Source organism: Mirounga angustirostris, unplaced genomic scaffold, assembly GCF_029215605.1.
Source record: "Mirounga angustirostris isolate CCGP_5_RB_7025 unplaced genomic scaffold, mMirAng1.0.hap1 SCAF_9, whole genome shotgun sequence".
NCBI lineage: Eukaryota > Metazoa > Chordata > Mammalia > Carnivora > Phocidae > Mirounga > Mirounga angustirostris.
Window position 1 is genome coordinate 50,322,773 of NW_026991717.1, and position 21,434 is coordinate 50,344,206.

Consider the following 21,434-nt stretch of genomic DNA (forward strand, 5'->3'; position numbering starts at 1 on the left):
CTCTGTCCCTTAACAAATGTTTATTAAACTTGTATTGTAAACCAGACCTGGTGCTGAATGCCAAGGATATGAAGCCAAAGAGGTGCAGAGGCTGTTCTCAAAGGGATTATGATCTAGTCGGAAATGTCACCAAAATGTCAATGAAGGACTTCAATAATGTTGCAGGTCTAAGAAAAATAATTGGAAAATACAGATAGTGGGGGTGGCAAACATTTCTATTGGGGAAGGAGTCTGTAAAGCCTTCCAAAGAGGTATCATCTTTGGTGTTTATCAGTTTTTTAGAGCTGCTGTTTTTAAAATCAGCAGCCGCTAGATCATCTGCTACAGTGGAAGAGAGAAAGAGGACAATCCCACATATGTAACCAAGGGAAACTGTGGAAGTCCCAGCTCTACTTAAGAAGAATTGAAAGAAGAGAAGAATTGAAGTGGTGGTTTTCATAATAGTTCCTTCGTGCTGTTACTCTGTTCTCATCACGAAACTTGGGGGGCTTGGGAGCCATGAGTTGCCTCTAAGTAGTTGAGGACCTAGAGAAGTTGAGATGACTTAGTACCCCTAAAGATTCACAAGGCTCGTTAACAGGTGAAAGGCTCTGAGACCCACTGTGGTAAAGAAATCTGCTTAACCTTTCATTAACGTACCTGCTTCTTAAAATTATTTGGCTTCAGGACACCTATCACATACAACATCTATTAATACTCTGGGGGACTGAAGTGTTCCATGGCATATGATTTAGGAAATCCTAGGAGAGAATAAGGTGAATAGACTTCATAGAATGGAGATATTTCTAAGATGGAAGAAGAGAACTAGAGTCAGGCTCTGAAGGCCTAGACTGTGTATTTATCCTTGAACCCTCACAACTGTATAGGAGAACATGTTTTTACTACCAAGACATTATTTTGTAGGCCTCTGGGACATGTGAAACAACCATGAAGTGAAAACATAAAACAAGGAATGAGTTTGTTCCCAGGTAAAGCCTAATTCCCCGCCCCCCCCAGAGTTTTTGGTTATGATACTGAACTGACTTGACTTCCTCCTTTGTAGCCGTAGGGTATTATGAGTCATTCCTCTAAAGGCTCTAGCAGGATCGTAAGTGAACAGCAGAAGATGTGATGCCTGAGGGCAGAAATGATGCTTTTGTCTCTTAAGTGCATTGTATAATAGATGTTGCAAGATGAACCCTGGACAGAAGGTAGCAATTTTCGGAGAGAAAACAAGTTGCAAGATCCTAAGGATGAAAGCTCCCATTCAGTGAGCACAGATAAATAACACATGCCCCAGGCTCCTAACTCAGAGAGCAGAGGAGATGACTTGTATGGTTATGCAAATGCAAACTCGATGAAAATGCTACTTTACGGAACCCTTTCAGGAGAACATGGGTCTGTTTATCTCACTGGCACAGATAATAAGAAAGGGGCTGAGTTGATGGCATACACCCTGACAGTCGGAGATTTCACATTCAGTTTTGATCTGCAAGAGCCTCTGAAGAAGCAGGAGAGTAGAATTTGTATTTTGCTGAGGCTTAGGTCTGAAGGATATAAATAGGAGGCTGTTGTGTGGGAGTGAACGTCTTAGCTATTAAATAAGCCCCACTAGTGACAGCTCAGTACAGCTTAGTTGATCTCCCTTCATTATAGTAAGCATTGGGAGGGGGATTATATGCTAGAGGAGAATCTGTGTATATGGGGTTTTAAAGCCTTCTAGATGTTTCCCTTATGCATGTAAAAAGTGGATGTTTCCCCATTGGTTCTAAGCAAACAAACACAAACGGGACTCAGTTTCACGTTGTTTCTCTGCAACCAGCAGCGTAAACCAAGAACCTCCAGTTTAATCTATTCTGATGTTTAGATTAATACAAATTAGCAGAAAACAACTGGCAAAATAAATTAGCACTAGCCGTTTTCTTCCAAGAAAGGCATTTTTAATCAGAGAACTGTGAACAAGTTGGCTGTTCACAGCTGTGAAGGGTAAGGATGTCAGCTGGATGTCAGTCTCTCTACCCTTGGCCCTGTCCTGGCTGATATTTTCACCACAGACTTGGACAAAGGCAGAAAGCAGGTTTCTAAAATGTAGAGCTGAGCCAAAGCTTGACGTTATTACTTTGAATGACAGAATGTGGCTTCAGAAAAAGTCTTGGCAGCCTGAAATCATGGGTCAACATTTACAGGATGGGATGACAAAAAAAAGGAAAAGGCCTAGATTCATGATAAAAAGTTTACTGCAGAGTATGGAATGGGGGTGACCTGGCTTAATATCAGTAAAATTTTAAAAGCCATAATGCTTCATTTCTTTTCTCAGGTTTCATATGATTTAATAAAGTGATGGGGCGGCTATCAAAGATAATGAATTCTGATCATGTATTAACATACATAGATGGGTCAAGACGAAGGGTGTGATAGAGCAACAACATTCTCTGCTGATCAGAACATACCTGAAATATTAGGATCATTATAAATGTACTCCCAGGCTTCATCATTTATAAGAAATATGAAAAAGTGGAGGGCATCCAAAGGTAGAGGGCCAGGATTTTGTAAGGTCTAGAAGGCATGTTATTCAATAAATGGCTGCAGATAAACTGGGGAGGCATGATAGCTTTCTTCAATGTATGAAAGGCTATCATGTGGAAAGGAAATAGAATTATTTTTCAAAGGACAGAAGGACCAAGGCAGCACTAAAAGTACCAGGGAAACAGATCCCGGTTTGATACGAAGATAACCTTTCCAGTGATAAAGTGCATCTTAAAAATTGAAGCTGCTACTTTTGAGTTAGTGAGGTCCCATCACTTGCCATTATTAAGTGGTGTCCATTTGACTATAGGCCAACAACATTGTAGATGACATTGTAGATGAGCAGGAAAGGGGAGCTATTGGGTTATGTTTCCAATTCTGAGATTTTAGAATCTTTTTCACCTCTTTGACTCTGCTTTTTACTTTAAAATGTGTGAGAAAATGTAAATTCACACTCTTTCCTCTATGCAATGTGATCTGTGCATAGGTTATGTAACCCCAGAGAATATCAGTCCATTCATTTGGAGAATGGGAGCAGAGACATCTACCCTGCCTGACTCTGGTACTGTAATGATGAGATGAATTATTACTCCATCTGGAAGAGCTCTGTGAACTATGGAGTTCTTTCTACTTGTGAGAAGATACGCTTAATGGGCAGACTAACTGCCCAAACTCGAACCCTGCTTTGTTTCCTAAGCACCGGCCCCTGTCTCTGGCAATGTACTAGCTATTTATTTCTACGTTCCTGCCACCATATCTAACTTCAACATAGCAGTAGAAAAACAGTCTCTTACCTGATTTGCCATTTTTTCTCAGTGGAACCATGTTTTTCCATCCTCTCAGTTGAAACTTCTCAGTCACCTCACCCTTGCCCCAATTTGGGTTGCTCCCCAGTGACGCTCCCCTTCTTGTGTCATTCATACCGTCTTTCACTTCTATTCCTCAAGCCAGCCCCCTAGTGATCGCCCTCATCATCTTAGGCATTAAATAATTGTAACTAATCTGACTAAATCTTCAACTATCCCATGCATTTTGCACATTTCTGCAAGATTTCCATTGCTAAAATGACACTTTGAGTATGCCACATATTTACAAAATCATCAATGGCTCATCTTTTATGGAACACACTGAGGGTGCAAAAGGATCTTCGTACTTTCACCCCAACCATTTCCTGAAACCTCATTTTACATGGCTTCACTATCCAAACCTCCAGTTAAATCCAGACCAGTGCATTGAGTAGTTTCGTCCCTGACTCCCAGGCCTCTGGTCTTGTGCCTTTCCATGATGAAACCCTTTTGCCCTGATTATGTTCAAGTCATGAATCTTCCTCCAAGAAAAACTCTTGTGTTTCCTATCCAGCCTGTGAACTTCCATCTGTCCTTGAAGACCACTCCTCGAGCTCTTCCAGATTCCCTGAGCTCCCTGGTTGCTCCCTCTTCTGAATCCTGACCACTTTTTATCTGTGCCCCTTAACTGGCATCTGTATCACCTGTTACATAGCTGACACTGTTTTCTTGTAAGTTAACATGTATCATTATCTAATTTTTAATGTGCCTTTTTCATCTTTTAATCTGGATTAGAAACTCCTTGGAAAAACAAAATAGTACCGCTACCCAGAGGAGAGTCTCAGGGAGCACTCAAGAATCCTACGGAGTTTGTGTCCTTATAGAGAAAGGATGCTGAGCACCGAAAACCAAAAGGCCAGAGGGCAAAGCCATAAGGATTTTAGACTATTGCTTGGAGCAGAGTCAGATTTAATAGTTAGCCTCACTGAGAGAGAATGAAGGGATTAGGAAAGGTAGGGGAAAAAAAGCAAACAAAACCCCCCAAAAAACCTGACTTATCTTGGGTTTAACGGTAGAAAGAGGCTCATCCAAAATAAACTGGTTTTCAGGTGATTTGATAGTTGCATTTGTAAAGAGCTTTCTGTAAGACAGGGACTGTTTTAATTGTTTTACATGTGATAACTCATTTAATTTTCTAACAATTCCTTAAACCCTGTTATTCCCATAGGAGTGGACAGTGATTTACACACTCCAGTTTCATTCTCTCTTAATCACTTACTATCCTGATACTCCAGTCATTGCCAGTGGCATCATTCCCCATGTGGTTCCAAATATTTTATTTACATCCATATTCTGAAATTTGCAAAGGCTTCCACCCCAGTAAAGGGATAGATACACTGGATTTAGTCATGTAAGGGTGGGTTGTAAGGAATGTTACTATTATATCTGAATAGAGGTTGAAAGACCCATTTATAAGTATTTTCTTTATTATGTTCTTCATAAAGCTACAAAAATTAAAGTACTTCAGACTTTGGTTGTGATTTGTGAGGAAAAAAAAGAGTACTGCCAAATTAAAAATCAGTATAAATACTGTCTGCATGCTTAGCAAGCCATTCTTTTTATAGTCCCAATAAAAATTCTAAATTCCTCTAATTCTTTAAATTTGTCATATATTTGAAGAACTTTTACAATCTATTTTTACTGACTGATGGGAACATGCTAATGTTTCTTTACAAGTTTGCAGGAAGAATTTTCTTCTTGGTTTCATACACTATTTTGGTAGCTATTTCCCATCATCACATTTTTTTTTCTTTCCAATATCTATATCATATTTTTGGAAAATCCATGCAATTTATTTTGCAAATTTAGATATAATCTGCCCTTAACAATTAAGGTTTACTTCTTTTTTTTTTTTAGGAATTACTTGATAAATATTTTAGAAATTATTTTCTACCACAGCTGGAGTCCTCTTTTTATATATATCAGATCAGAATATGCTACTCTCTCCCTTTGACCTTGTGCAAGTGTCAGCATTTTGGCTCCAATCCAATGTTCCTCTTTTATTCCCTACAATACTCAACTAGTCGTGATCTGTTCCTCTGCACTAAATGACTTGAAGCTTTCAGACTGACCTACCCCTCCTCGCATTTCACTCAAGCTTTTCCCTAAGCCTACAATGACTCCCCCCCCCACTTGCTTTTCCCCGTTACAGCCTCTTTATAAATCCCCAAACTTCCCTCTTCACGAAGCTTTCCCCTAGACACTCAGAATACATTACCCTCTCTGCACTCTTCAGCACTTTGTCCACACCTCTTATTTTATCAGTTGTAGTGGTCTAGGTTCCTAAGCCTACAGCAAGATCTCTCTTCTCTTCAGCCATCTCCTCATTGCCCACCATATTTTCTACGTACAAGTAAGCTCGCAAGTAATGATTTTTGAAATGCAATAATCCAAACTAGGTAAGTTATTTTGCTCTTCTCATGAGCAGCTGAATTTTAAATAATGCAAAAACTATACTTATAATGATAAAAAAAGAAGCTAAGAAGCAGCCACCAAAATTGCCTCATGAATAATGAATAGCAGGATGGGGTAGGACCTCAGTCAGGGGTAAGAGCCTCAGAGGCATAACATCACATATCTTGCTATTTGTCTAGAATCCAAATGATCAGAAATGGTGCTATCTAGGATTAAATAAGTAATAAGTAAATTCCAAAGCTATATTTGAATGGATATTCATACTTAGTCCAAATTCTCTCCTTTATACCAAGCAATTCAAATTTCTAGAATGCCCTAATTCACATGGTTATTGTTTTTAGGGCAATCTCTGTATTGTCCCTACATGATGTCAAACATGTGCAACATACATTGTGGAGTGTCATGTTTGGGTCCAAAGAACAAATGTCCTGGGGCAATTTGTAAGGTTGGGCAAAAATAAAACCAGCCGGCTTTTTTTTTTTCTAGGTTTTTCAATTTTCCAACTTCAGCAGAAAGTAACCTGAGGATTGTTTAAGACTTAAGAATTTCCTTAAGCTCTTGGGATTCATGCTCAGGTCAAGAGTAGCTGTTGTCGGAAAAAGACTCCTGCTTTTTTTTGAAAGAAATCCATATTTCAGGGAATCCATAGCAGTCCTGAATCTTCCTGGGATATAGGTCTGAGACTCAAGAGCTCAATGAGGACTCCTTCAAACTAGGGTTTCCCTACTGGCCTCTTAGCTTTCACATACTGATTAAATTTTTGGCTGTCACCATTATATTTTCATTTTCAAATACCACTCATGTGGCTGCTTGTTGGCAGGTGAATGAATGAAGTTGTCACAGCCCACTCACACTAGCTGTAGCAGATCACTGTAATTTCCGACAATTGTGCCATAGTCCCCCCTTTTGACTTATAATTGAAACCACATGAGACTGGTATGACAAAATAGTGCAATTAAAATTTTAGTATTTAAGAGAGTATTTTCATCAATACTTTTGTAGGGGTTGAAAGATTTTAAAGCATCTTTGGAAAATTATCTAAATAACTGAAATCTGGTATTTTAATCTAGAAATAACTAATCTCTCTGAAGAAATAGTATCCATTTTGGCCTGCTGTATTTCATCAACACTTTGTTAACAGTTAGTGAAATAACATGATGTAGAAGCAAGGACAGTGATTTTAGGTTTTGGAGTCCTTTCTCAGCTCTGCCAATTACCAGTAGCTCTCCGCCCTTTGACAGTAACTTAAACCTGCTCAGCCTCCGTTGTTTAATCTATAAAATGTGAATGATCACTCTTGACACACCTAACAGCCAGATGTTTATAAGGATCAGGCGAGACAATGTACATACATGGAAGATATTTGGAAAAATGTAAAACGCTATTTCAGTCTGTAGTCTACAAACTCCATAGCATTCTCCTTCTTCACTTTTTATTTCCAGCCTGCTTGCCTAAACTGAGTTAAAGAGGAACCAGGATTATGTCTTTGGCAGCCTTTGTGAGTTAGCCTGGGTAGCATCCGCTGCTTTTGCATAAGAACATCTCTCTGCTTACATTACAGGGTTCCCTCTGCTGGGCTCCAAGCAGACCTTGAATCACTAGCGGTAGGGGCTGTAATTCTTTTAAGTAGTATTCTTTTTCCTAAATTCCTTTGTAGTCAACAACAGAATTAGTGCTTGGTAGGACATTCAGTTGGGGCAAATCTCAGAATCAGACAAGATAAAGGGAGTTCCAGTTTTGGCAAACTGATGACAGAGCCATAGAAATGAATGCCCAGGTGTATGCCTCACCATGATGGGCAGACCACAGGGATAAGAGAGTCTTATAATAGGCATAGCTGGTGGAGACCTGACCTCAGGCTCTGAGGTTCAGGAAGACCAGGGTCAGGCCTGAGCCCTGAGCCCTGAAGGAACAAGACAATGACATGAACCCATTTACTGGATCTTAGATACCAGCTAGTAGAAGTATCTAAGACTGAATTTAAAAGATCATCCCAGATGACCTGGACAGGAAGATGGAATAGTTGAGCTGTCAGGATGTAGAAGAGGGGAACTTGCTTGGAGATCAGGAATGTCCCAGACTTTAGGTATAACTAGATGGTGATCATGTGTCCCAACCAAGAAGAATTGTAAGAAATATTGGTGTTGGGGACAGGAGCCAGGTCTGAATGCCATTCTCTTCCATGGAACACATTTTCCTTCCTCTCTTAAAGTCATGCATTGACTTGATAAAATTCATAAAGGGCTGAATTCAGATTCTAAAAATTTTACTTTTTTTTCTCTTCATGGTGCACTTCAAAGTTCTTATTTTTTCTACTAGCATTTCCTGATTTGTAGCCACTAGTTCTGTTATAACTCCAAAGGTCAGTCATTTCTTACTCATTTTTTGCAAACAATTTTAAAAAAAGAGCTCATTTTGCATTTTTTTTTGTTTCTTTTTCATGTTTCCCTCAACATGATTGTGCAAAATTTCCATACTTCCAGATAACACTCTAGCAGCAGCTTTAGAAACTTCATTGCTATAGTCTCACTGCCTAAATCCACACTCTCCAGTTTCTACCAGGTGTCACAAAATTCCCACCTCACAACTTTCATTTTGCAGCTTTTGACATTGTAAATGCTGAAACTACAAAAGCTGTGAGGTAACCATTTTGTGAAGGTACCCAATTGTTATACAAGTCTATTTTAATGAATAACATTGTAATGTGTTTGTACCCTGTAAGACAATTCTGTGCTCTGAAAAGGGCTCATGGTAGCTAGCAGTTTTTGCTACACTGTTCATGCATATTGGATAAGAGATGCTTCCTCCAGCAAAGCGTGGAGACAATGGACATGGTTTAAATTTAGACGATAAATTAATTTTTCACTCTGAATAAGCTTTCACATATAAATATAAAATACATGTATATAAATATGACATATATGTAAATATAAAAGGAATTATATGGAAACAACTTCTAAGTTATATTTGGAGGTCTGTCCATCTTTAGCCAACCCCACAATAACTTTTGGCCAACCTTTGGCTATGAAAAATTGATGCACACAACACAGTGCCTTTGGGTTTCCAGCAGAAAATTAAATTATCGCACTTACTAAGAGAGAGGAGGAGATTGATCTTTGAAAAGCCATTTCAACAAGCATAGACAACATAAAAAGAAATTCTGTTAACCCAAAACCTCCTGAAGCAGCTATTTAATTTAACTTTGGGGAGGGCAGGTATATGTCTTTCTTGAAAACACATGTGACAACATAGGTTTCACACACATTTTCTAGAGACAGACAAAGGAAGCAAGGATAAGGGCAGAGTAACACGGATAATATGGAGAGAGGACAGGCTCAATCAGACACACTCTGGGATTATACCATACAACTGTCTTCTGTGTCTATGGATGGCACAGCTCTACAGATATGCACGTGGGGCACTTTTCTCTGAGGGCAAACAGAGGACTCTGGATGCAAAATTCTGGAGTACTGTAACCTTACCTTGATGGTAGCCAAGACCACCTCCATTACAGCACACTGTCTTGGGGTCAGACCCTTGGCATCCTCCCGAATCATGTGCTCCTAGAAAACAGGTTAACAGTTACTTATAAATTAACCAGTTCATTCATTTAACAACTGTTTTCAAGCAGAATCTGCATAATCCTCACATGGACACATTTGAGATGATGATTCTGTCATATATTCAATAAATATCCCCTTTTCCAAAAGAAGAAATGCTGGACTTTGATTCATATGTGGCTTTACTTTTCACTTGCAAGTTAATGTTAGGGAAAAAAGAGAGAAACCTGGAAATATGTGTCAAAGCTTTTTCACCTTATGTTCTGTCACTTTGAGGAAGATCAATCATGACAGGGATTTAGGAGGTGAATTTTAGCCTCTTTCAATTATTATGATAAAGTCTACTTTAGGTATAATGCCCCCAATTTATTCTCTTTCTTGATCCCCTTAATGCTTAGTCATTACTAAGAAAAGCCCCCAAGAGTTAACTGAATTTGGCTCTGCAGATTTTCAATATTTTAGAGCCAATTTGCATATTTACAGTGGATTTTCCTCATTGTTCACTATGGACTGTCTCAAGCCATCGTTCAAAACTTCTTTAGGGAAATGATGGTAGAAAGTTGAAGACAACCATAATGGAAAAGAAATTTAAGAGAAAATTTAAAAAATTCCTGACCCCCCAAATTGACAGTCTCCCCAGAGGTGCCATTATTCTAGTCAATAACATTCAACAGATATTTATTCAGTGCTTATTATACGCCTGTGCTATCCTAGGTAATTGTGATATATTGTTCAGTAAAAGAAAGACTTTTGTCCTCCTGAAGTTTAACTTCTAACTAATATAGTTGCCTTTATGTGAATTAGAGGAAAGCCCATATGGATGGACACAGCTCTGAGAATGCATGGCTTGACTAATGGATTAATCAGTGCCTTTCCTTGGTAATAACAGGTGTCTCTTTTTCTACAGGGTGCAGCTCTACATCAACACATACAGCTTGGTAGGTGGAGCATGGGCTCTAATTCAGTGGTCATTAAGTCCCTTAGTCAGGCACTTTTGTGTAATGCTCAGATGGTGCAATCCCCAGTGGCTCACCCTATTCTAGCCCTTTTCTTACTCTATTATTTGGTAGATGCCATGACTTTCTGAAGATAATCTTGATCTATGTCTTACTCAAGTTTGCAGTCTTTCAGTACCTATCTTGGCAACTATAACCTGCTAAGAACTCAGTATATTTTTGGTAAATAATTATATTTCTTTCAAGTACAATGTTGTAGGGTTCCGTACACTTGAATGAAATCATACTCCTTTGAAGATTTTTGAAAAAATGGTATACAATGCTCCATGGATTCATGACATCTTACTACATCTTTGTCTGATACAGGATTTTTAACACAAACATATGTGCCCATTTAATATTTTAAAAATAGGAATATTAACTACCCATTAAGACTCAAACAGTAATGGGAAATGTTTACGAAATTATAGGTGGAAATGTTTTAGGGTAAGTAAATATAAATCTGTCTGGCTTCAACTCTGTGTTATAGAAAAACATAATTTTTGCAAGAAATAATTTTGAGATTTAAAAATGGCTCATTAAAATAAGGGAGTCTCTAAAAGAGGCTGGCAAAGAGTTACTGCTGGCTTGCAATAAATTTACAGTCTCTGATGTATTAATTGGTTTTGATATTGTATCATCTGTCCAACTTTTTTTTTCAAAATTATGCCAAATAAATCTGATCCCATTAAATAGTAGTAAGTTGTGCATACATAATATGTCTACATTATGAAGTTCCAGAGCATGAAGTAATGTGTCAAATGGCTGAATAAACACTTCTTTAATGGGTTAATCCTAAATCATAGTCAAATGCAGATAAACAATTTCCCTCATTGTTCTATTTTCCTTGACTCTGTGTTCTTTTGAGTTAGTTAATTGTTAATATTTCCATATAGGATTTCTGAATTTATCCAAATCTTCTTTCAAACTAATATATAAATACTGCAAAATATTGCTTAAAATGAGAATAAAAATGGAAGTGACATTTTAGTAAAATAAGGGAAAATGGCTTTGTAAAATTTGAAGTTCTTTATTATGGCCAGAGTTTTAATTTTGCATAATATTGTAGGGGCCTTATTGTTCTGTAATTTGAATAATAATAACCCTTTTAGGACATTTTACTAATAATTTTTTAGTTTATTACAGTCTTCAAAAAGTTTGGAAGTTGCAAAGGGACCTAAGGTGTTATGTTTTGTATGAACTCTGATTTTTCCCATCTAGCATATATATGCCGTCTGGGGAGCTATCTCTATCCCACTCAGAGTTCTTAAGATTCAGGCAGAGCTGACTGCACCCCCTTGCTAGAGGTTGCTATGTGAGTTAAGCCTGTGTCACAATGGTTGGCTTTGGAGTGGCGATAACACTATCAGAGACCAGGAAGTGCTGGTGGGATTTGTTGGGATTCCTCACGTCAAGTTGGGTGTTCTTTTCTACAACATGCAAGTTCAAAGGATGTTAGATAAAGAGCAGAGACAACTGTCTTACAAATAGGAAGGTAGATTTTTTACAGCCATAGATCACATAAGGAAAGAACAGAGTTGAGAGATACGAACTGGGTTCCATAACATTCTCTGAGTTCCTAATCAAGCAGTGATGGAAAGCAGTTATAAAATTTCATATAGCAATAAATTCCTTCCTTGCTTATGTTAGTCTGGCTTTCCATCACTTGGAACTGAAAACAGTTCTGGCTGATAAAACTTCCAACTCAGGAAACTGAAGCTGTGGGAGATGGAGTGTGTTTCCTAACATCACACAGATGCTAGAAGCATGTTCTTTTCTTTATAATGAGATATTATGCTGTTTCACCTTCATGGTTTTATATGAGAAATTTCAACCTGTATAAATCCATTTTTCAAAGTAGGGAATATAAATCCCAGGAAGATAATAAGAGGGATAAAGGAAGGGATCAAGATCTAAGATCCAAAGCAATAGTGTGGGAGTAACGTCTACCTTTTACGCTTCCTCCAAACCCTCAACATAACTGAATACCTGTGAGAAGCAATTTTAGGTGAGGTCTTTAAATGGATTATTGGCTTCTAATTTGTTTTTCTGAGCAAGAGAATAATATAGGGTACTGCAATTATAGGACACCTATTTTGTCTCAGTAAGTAATGATGCAGTCAAATGGATTATTCTTCCCCTGTGTTCTACCCACAAAACAACCCCAGCGAGCCCTAATTCTGAGCTGCCAGGCTCTGTGAGTTACCATGCAGAGATAATGTATGCATTATCTCACTGATCCTCACAACAATACTATAAAACCAAGTGTTAAAATGTTCTGCACTTTATAAATGCCAAATCTGAAGGTTAAAAATTTTTAAATACTTTGGCCAATGTCACACAGTTGGAAGCAACTGAGGTAGAATTTAAACTAAGGTGGTCTGTGTCTGGAACTATATTCTAAGATAAAGAAATGGAACTAAAACAACACATATTTCTACTATAGGCACAATGGCCTGTATGTCATCCACTGAAGAATGAATGGATGAAGAAAATGTGGTAATCTTATTTGGCCCTTAAGAAGAAGGAAATCTACCCATCTCCGACAAAATGGAAGAACCTGGAGGGCATTATTCTAAGTGAAAAAGTCAAAGAAGCACAATATATATTTTAACCAGTCAAGTTCCTATTCTAGAAGGACAGAAGCTGATGCTTCCTACACAACTGCACAGTCCTGTGAATCTCAGCAATGATAAAGGGTAGGGTTATTTAGTCCACAAATCCGCATTTATAATGTGCTTGAATATATTGACAAATTCAAGGTCTGCTTTGATGAGTTTCATTTGCCCACACTAGCTTTCTCACCTTTAAGATTTTTCTAGACTTTACTAGATTTCTATGAAGCACTCCATTTTGCCTTTATTCATACAAAGCCTGTTTCATATATGAAAGGAAATGTTATTTAATTTACTCCAAAAGCAGTAATGCTGAAAGCTATCACACAGAGTCAGAATTTCCCAGTTGCCCTACCAATTGGAAAATATTAGAAATATGTGGGGAAAACCTGTAAAATTCAGTCCCTAAATTTTGACCTGATGCATCCTTAAAGCAGACTGTTACCACAGACATACATCTTAGTCCTGCCTGCTAGATACCATCACTAGTAGAAGGATAGTTTCTTGTAGACGTGTGGTTAGCTCATTATGTTTCACAGACAACCAATAACCCCTTTATTCTTATTACCTTCAGTTTGGATAATTGTCCAAGATCTCTAGCTGCGATGAAAATCATCTGAGGTCCCTAGAGACACACATAGAAAAGGAGAGAGAATACTCAGTCTTAAGATCCTCAGTAAGAGTAAAAATATAGTCAGTAGAAAATTTGCTTTATTTCCCTTCTTATATTTATGACTTTTATGCCATACACACTTAATTGGTCTGTTTTACAGATTGGGTCAAAGCTATCTGGTACTGCTGGCAATATAATTGTCCTTATAGGTGTCCCCCTCCTGAGAGTTTTAAGTCAGAGTTAATGCATGGGTTACTACTAATATAGCCAGTTTAATGTAGCATATGGATTAAATCAATGATCTTTAACATTTATTTATTTATTTGTCAGAGAGAAAGAGAGAGAGTATGCACAAGCAGGGGGCAGAGGGAGAAGCAAGGAGCCCGATGCTGGACTCGATCCCAGGACCCTGGGATCATGACCTGAGCCGAAGGCAGACACTTAACCGACTGAGCCACCCAGGCGTCCCAATGTTTATTTATAGTGGCAGCTCCCTTACTCTACTTGGCCCCCAAATAAATCTAGGCAAACTTTCAAGATACAGAGCTGAGGCAGGCAGCTGCTGCTCAAATGCCATCCAGTCTATCACAGACCTGCCTTCTTAACTCTCCCCTCAGCCAGAGGCTCTTCCTAGAACTCCGAGGCCTGGGAAGAGTTTGTAAAACAGACAAATAAACCATCCATAGCACCACTAGAATGAAAAGCTAGAGGCATGTCGGTAAAAGTGACAAGAGAGAACTAAATTTGGTACTAAGTTCATTATATTCTAGAATATTTTCTCAGGATGGAAAATCAACTATTCTGGGATAATATTCTTCATTTTTCAGTGGGTCCTGTGAATTTATTAGGAAATGAAGGACTACAAAGTTGATGAGAACAGCAACCACATCTAATTTTGCTCCTGTTTTTATCCCCGCCATGGTGCCAGCACATACCAGAAACTCAAAGAACATATACTGAATGAATGAATGAATGTCAGATATTGCTTCATACTTTGAGAACTCAATGCTAGACAAAATTGAGGTGATGGTAAGCTTTCCTAGGGGATACCTTACAGAAAAAATGATATGTCATATATAGTTTCTCCTATAGGATGATGTATTTTTGAAAAACCTCATTCTAGAAGCGGGGGAAATTGGAGGGGTAGATGAACCATGAGAGACGATGGACTCTGAAAAACAAACAGGGTTCTAGAGGGGAGGGGGGTGGGAGGATGGGTTAGCCTGGTGGTGGGTATTGAGGAGGGCACATTCTGCATGGAGCACTGGGTGTTATGCACAAACAATGAATCATGGAACACTTCATCTAAAACTAATGATGTAATGTATGGGGATTAACATAAGAATAAAAAAAAAAAAGAAAAACCTCATTCTATAAAGGGCTCATGGGGAAATTAGCAGTGGGTGGCATAGTCAAAGCTCATGCAATTTTATTACCAACGGACGATCAAAAACAGTAAGTGCTACTTTGGGATATACCTCGTATGGCACAGTGAGGAGCTCAGTGAGGCCGATGGCTGCCACAGGGGGTATTAAAAATGCAGAATAAAAAATAACCCAAACAACAACAAAACAGTAGAGTACAAATGTGGGCTGGGGCAATACCCATACAAGTGGAACTCTCAGCACAGGGAGGGTAGCCTGTCATGTGTGAGAGCCATTCACGCTTCATCTGTTTGGATAGAAGAACCATGTACCAGTGTGCCTTCCACCCCACGTAGTAGCCAAGCTGCGTGTTCTTTGCTTTTATGCTGAATTTATAGGTCTTCTATTATATTTCAGAGCCTCCCACCTAGGAAAATTTATACATAAACCAACTCAACTTCCAGATTATACTGACATCATTCCCCTGTTTACCAATTACATGACAGCTAACTGGGGTTATAGAAATGCATTATGTATTGTAGCAGAATCAAGCGTGCATGTATGTTTATATATGTAATTTGGCTTTCCATATGTATATAGGCTATAAAAGATTTTATCACTTGCTGGCAGGAAATCAAGAAAAACATGAATCTTTGCATCGTTGAACACTTTATATATAATTTCATTAGATAAATATGGACTGAGTGTGCATGATTAATGATGCCAGAACATTTGAGTTTGCGTTTATAATTACTCATTATTTGCATCAACTTGTCTTCCTCAGTCACAGAAAAAAATAGTTGCTCCATAACAGGTGCATGCTAGGGCTATTTCTTTTTTTGTTTGACTCAGGATATGTGAACTGAGATACCTGGTACTGTGTATCCACTTGACCACTGTCTAACTTTGCTGCCAAATTATCTTTCTGGTTCCTTTTTATTTCACTATGTAGGATACAATCATGTTCTTTGAATTCACTAAAAGGTGTCTCCTCTATTAACCTCCAAGTGGAAAGGTAATAGATGAAAGTAAAATGGAAAGGAGAAAAATATTCCATATAGCAGTGTTGGATTTATCTTCTTAAACTATAATGTTTTAGGAAAAAAACAGAGTGGGGGTGTTCTATCCTAAATTTATTTCCCTGGTGTTTCACAGTAAAATTAAATTTAAAAATTATGTGTATAGCCCAGATAATGCTGTAAATTAAACTTTCATATTTTTTTTTCAAAAAGTGAAGTTTGCCTGCTACTGACACTATTTAAAATTGATTTGTATAGGCAAGTGTCATTTGAATGATCACTGTTTAGTTACTGTTTACCGAAGACTTTTTCCCAAAATGGATTTAATCATTATCTTAGCTGGATGGAAACCATTCACTTAAAGTACAATTAGATGGGTTACTAAAGGTATAATCAAGGGAGAGAGGAATAGGATGAAACAGGAGGATCCTGAGCTCACTTCATTCCATGGACACACCAAGGAAACAACTACATCTACATAACTAACTCTGTAAACAACCTGAAGACTGGCAGAACAGATCTTCCATAGCTAGTTGAAGAGAGAAGTCCCTATTGAAAAGGGTAGGAGGGGCAGAGACGCAATCAGGAACCAAACACCTGGCGTGATTCACTACAAATAGGAGAGACATCACAGGTCAGAGAAGTGAGGAGATCAAACCCCACACTGGGCACCCCTGGCCCTGGGGCCCCACGCTGGCAAGAGAAGTCCCCATAACATCTGGCTTTGAAAATTAGCAAGGCTTAACTCTGGGAGCACTGGAGGGTAATAGGAAACCAAGTCCTTGCTCTTACAGAGGCAGCAGTTTGGAAAGTGCCATGAAGATTGATTGGCTAATTTTAGGTTATATACCAGAGGATCAGTGATCTGCAGGAGATTTCTCTAGAAACAAAAGTGGCAGGTGCAATTTTTCTTGCCCTCCCCAGCCTGAATAGCCAGACACTTAGGGGAATCAATGTTAACACTCTCTATCTACCTTGTAGCAATGCATGTCCCGGCCCAGTGTCCCTCTAGACTGGCTCTTGCCCTCGGAATGGGAGATAACCCCACACACCAGCATGTCCATAGTTCCTGCAGCTGGACCTCTAAATGGCTGTACAAGGAGCTGTCAGAGTCCAATAGTAGACAGCCAGGATGAATGCTGGCTCCACCCAACAGTGAGCTCACAGCAGTCACAGCTCTGCCACAACAGAAGGGTGCACACAGCCCACATAGGGCACAACCCTGGAGCACCTGGCTCTAGTGACCAGAAGAGACTATGCTACAGGGGACCACAGGACCTCTTCTATACAAGGCCACTACTGTCAAGACCAGGAAATGGAGTTGACCTACTTAATACATAAAAACACAAAGTTAGACAAAATGAGGAGACAGAAAAATATGTCCCAAATGAAGAATAAGACAAAATAACAGAAAAAGAGCTAAACTAAACACAATTATTCAATGTGCCTAATAAAGTGTTCAAAGTAATGGTCATAAAGATTCTCACCATATTTGAGAAAAGAATGGATGAACTCAATGAGGATTTCAAAAAGGAAATAGAAAATATAAAGAACAAGTCAGCACTGAAGAATACAATAACTGAGATTAAAAATATACTAGAAGAATGGATTAGCAATCTGGAAGACAAGGTCACAGAAAGCATCCAAACTGAACAGCATAAAGAAAACCTGAGAATAACACCAACAAGAGTAATGTGTGTAAGCCTGATAAATCACAGACCTGTACCCCTGAAACAAACATTATATGTTAATAAAAAAAAAAAAGAGTAATAACATGTGAATTTTAAGCATCCCAGAGAGGGAAGGGGGTTCAAAAATTTCCTAATCTGGGGAAGACAACAGACATCCAGGTCCAGGAAGCACAGAAAGCCCCTACCTAACAAGATGAAACCAAGGAAGTACACAACAAGACACACAATAATTAAAATGGCAAAATGTAATGATAAGGAGAGAATCTTAAAGGCATTATGAGAAAAGAAAACAGTTACATACAAAAGAAACACTGTAAGGCTATCAGCTGAATTTTCAACAGAAACTGCAGGCCAGAGTGCTGAAAGGAAAAAATCTACAATGAAAAATATTCTACCTGATAAGGTTATCATTCAGAATGAAAAAGAGATAGTTTCCCAGCAGACAAAAATTAAAGGAGTTTATCACCACAAAACCAGCCTTACAAGAAATGTTGAAGGTTTGAAGAAATGTTAAATTATTTAAGTGGAAATAAAAGGCATAAGTAGAAGAAAATTATGAAAGGAAAAAATTTCACAGGTAAAAGCAAAACTATAGTAAAGGTAGTAGATTAATCACCTATAAAACCAGTATGGAGGTTAAAACATAAGAATAGCAAAATCAATTATATCTACCAAAATAGGTCAAGGGATACACAAAATAAAAAGATTTAAAATATGATATCATTAACAAAAATATGGAGGTGGGAGTAAAAGTTTAATGCTTTTAGAATGTGTTCAAACTTGAGTGATCACCAACTTAACATTTGCACTGTCTATATATATATATGAACCCAATGGTAACCACAAATTAAAACCTATAAGATATACATAAAAAAAAAGAAATTCAAGCATAACACTAACGAAAGCCATTGAACCACAGAGAGCAAAAAAAGAAAGGAACAAAGAAGAACTACAAAAACAACCAGAAAACAACAAACTGACAGTAAATACATACCTATCAATAAGTACTTTAAAAGTAAATGGACTAAATGCTCCAATCAAATGATACAAGATGACTCAATGGATTAAAAAATTAAAAAAGAACCCATCTATATGCCGCCTGCAAGAAACTCACTTCAGATCTAAAGACACAAAGACTGAAAGAGAAGGGATGGAAAAGATATTCTATGCAATTGGAAGCAAAAAGAAAGCTAGAGTAGCAATACTTATATCAGATGGAATGGACTTTTAAACAAAGACTATACAGCAAGGGTCAAAGGAGGGCATTACATAAAGACAAAAGGATCAATCCAACAAAGGATATAACACTTGTAAATATCCATGCACCCAACACAGGAGCATGGAAATACAGAAAGCAAACATTAACAGTCATGAAATTAACAGTAATGCAATAATAGAAGGGGACTTCAAGAGCCCACTTACATCAATAAATAAATCATCCAGACAGCAAATCAAAGGACAGAGTGGCTTTGAAGAACCTATTAGACCAAATGAATTTAACAGATATATGCCGAACATTCCATCTCAAAACAGCAGATTACACTTTTTTTTTTTAAGTGCACATGGAATATTTTCCAGGACAGATAGATCACATGGTAGGGCACAAAACAAGTTTCAATAAATTTAAGATTGATATCATTATTAAGTATCTTTTCAAACCAAAATAGTATGAAACTAGAAATTAATTACAATTGACAAAAATGGAAAAAAAAAAACCATGAATGCTAAAAACATGCTACTTAACAACCAATGTGTCAACAGAGAAATCAAAGAGGAAGTAAAACAATACATGGGAACAAATGAAAATGGAAATATAACAGTCCAAAATTTTTGAGATATAAGAATAGTAGTTCTAAGTTTATAGCAATATAAGACTACATCAAGAAACAAAGATAATCTCAAGTAAACGATCTAACATTATACCTGAAGGAACTAGAAAAAGAACAAAGCCCAAAGTTAAGTAGGAATGAAATAATAAATATCAGAGTAGAAATAAATGAAATAGACTAAAAATTAGAAATAATCATTAAAACCAAGATCTAATTCATTAGAAGGATAAACAAAATTGATAACATTTTTAGCCAGACTCATCAAGAGAGGGCTCAAATAAAATCAGAAATGAAGGAAGAGACATAACAAACACTATGGAAATATAAAGGATTATGAGAATACTGTGAAAAAGTACATGCCCACAAATTGAACAACCTAGAAAAAAATGGATAAATTCCTAGAAACATCCAATCTTCCAAAACTGAGTCAGGAGGAAATAGAAAATTTGAACAGACTAATTACTAGTAATGAAATTGAATCAGTAATCAAAAAACTCCCAACAATCAAAAGTCCAGGATTAGATGTCTTTACAGATGAATTCAACAAACATTTAAAGAAGAGTTAATACTTATTCTTCTCAAAGTATTCCAAAAAATAGAAGAGGAAAGAAAACTTCCAAATCCATTCTATGAAGCCAGCATTACCCTGACACCAAAACCAGATAAAGACACTCCAAAAAAAAAAAAAAAAGAGAGAGAACCATAAGCCAATATCCCTGACAAACATGGATGTAAAAATCCTCAGCTAAATGTTAGCAAACTGAATTCAACAATACATTAGAAAATCACCACAATCAGGGGTGCCTGGTTGACTCAGTTGGTTAAATGTTGGACTCTTGGTTTTGGCTCAGGTCATGAGATCAAGCCCCACAACAGGCTCCACGCTCAGTGGAGAGTCTGCTTGAGATTCTCTCCCTCTCTCTCTCAAATAAATAAATAATCTTTTTTAAAAATCACCAAAATCAAGTGGGGTTTATTCCAGAGATCCAAGGAAGTGTTTAACATTTGCAAATCAATCGATTGATACATCTCATTAACGGGGAAGGATAAAAACCATGTAGTCATCTCAATAGATAGAGAAAAAGCATTCGACAAAATACAACATAATAAAGGCCATATATGAAAAACCCACAGCTAACAGCATTCTCAGTGGGGAAAAAATAAAAGCTTTTCCTTTATGATCAGGAACAAGATGAGAATTTCTATTCTCACCACTTTTATTCAATACAGCACTGGAAGACCTGGCTTCACAACTGGATAAGAAAAAGAAAGAAAAGACACCCAAATTGGTGAGGAAGAAGTACAACTGTCACTTTTTTGCAGATGACATGATACTATATATGGAAAAACCTAAGGACTCCACCAAAAAACTATTAGAACTGATAAATGAATGCAGTAAAGTTACAGAATACAAAATTAATATGCAGAAATCTGTTACATTTCTATACACTAATAATGAAGTAGCAAAAAGAGAAATCAAGAAAACAATTCCATTTACAATTGCACCAAAGGAATAGAATACCTAGGAATAAATTTAACCAAAGAGGTGAAAGACTTACATTCTGAAGATGGCATAAACAAATGAGAAAATACACCATGCTCATGGATTTGAACAACTAATATCATTAAAATGTCCGTACTACCCAAGGAAGTCTATAGATTCAATGAAATCCCTATCAAAATACTAATAGCATTTTTCACAAAACTAGAACAAATAATCCCGAAATTTGTATGGAAGACTCGAATGGTCAAAGCAATCTTGAGAAAGAAAAAGTTTGAGGTATCACAATCCCAGATTTTAAGATATACTACCAAGTCATAGTAATCAAAACAGTATAGCACTGGCATAAAAACAGACACACAGATAAACAGAACAGAATGGCAATACCAGAAATAAATCCATGCTTATATGGTCAATTAATTTACATCCAAAGAGGCAAGAGTGTACAATGGGGAAAAGACAGTCTCTTCAATAAATGGTGT

General features: G+C 37.4%; 1 protein-coding gene across 2 annotated transcripts in view; it reads right to left on the reverse strand.

Moving 5' to 3' along the window:
* Nucleotides 1-21,434, reverse strand: part of UNC13C (unc-13 homolog C) — a 564,880-nt gene that overhangs the window by 60,094 nt on the left and 483,352 nt on the right. For both annotated transcript variants that reach the window (XM_064570458.1, XM_045900049.2), the window contains 2 exons: nt 13,504-13,560; nt 9,248-9,328 (listed from right to left, as the gene is read on the reverse strand). In XM_064570458.1, the coding sequence (XP_064426528.1) occupies nt 9,248-9,328; nt 13,504-13,560 (138 nt within the window). The remainder of the gene's footprint in view (nt 1-9,247; nt 9,329-13,503; nt 13,561-21,434) is intronic.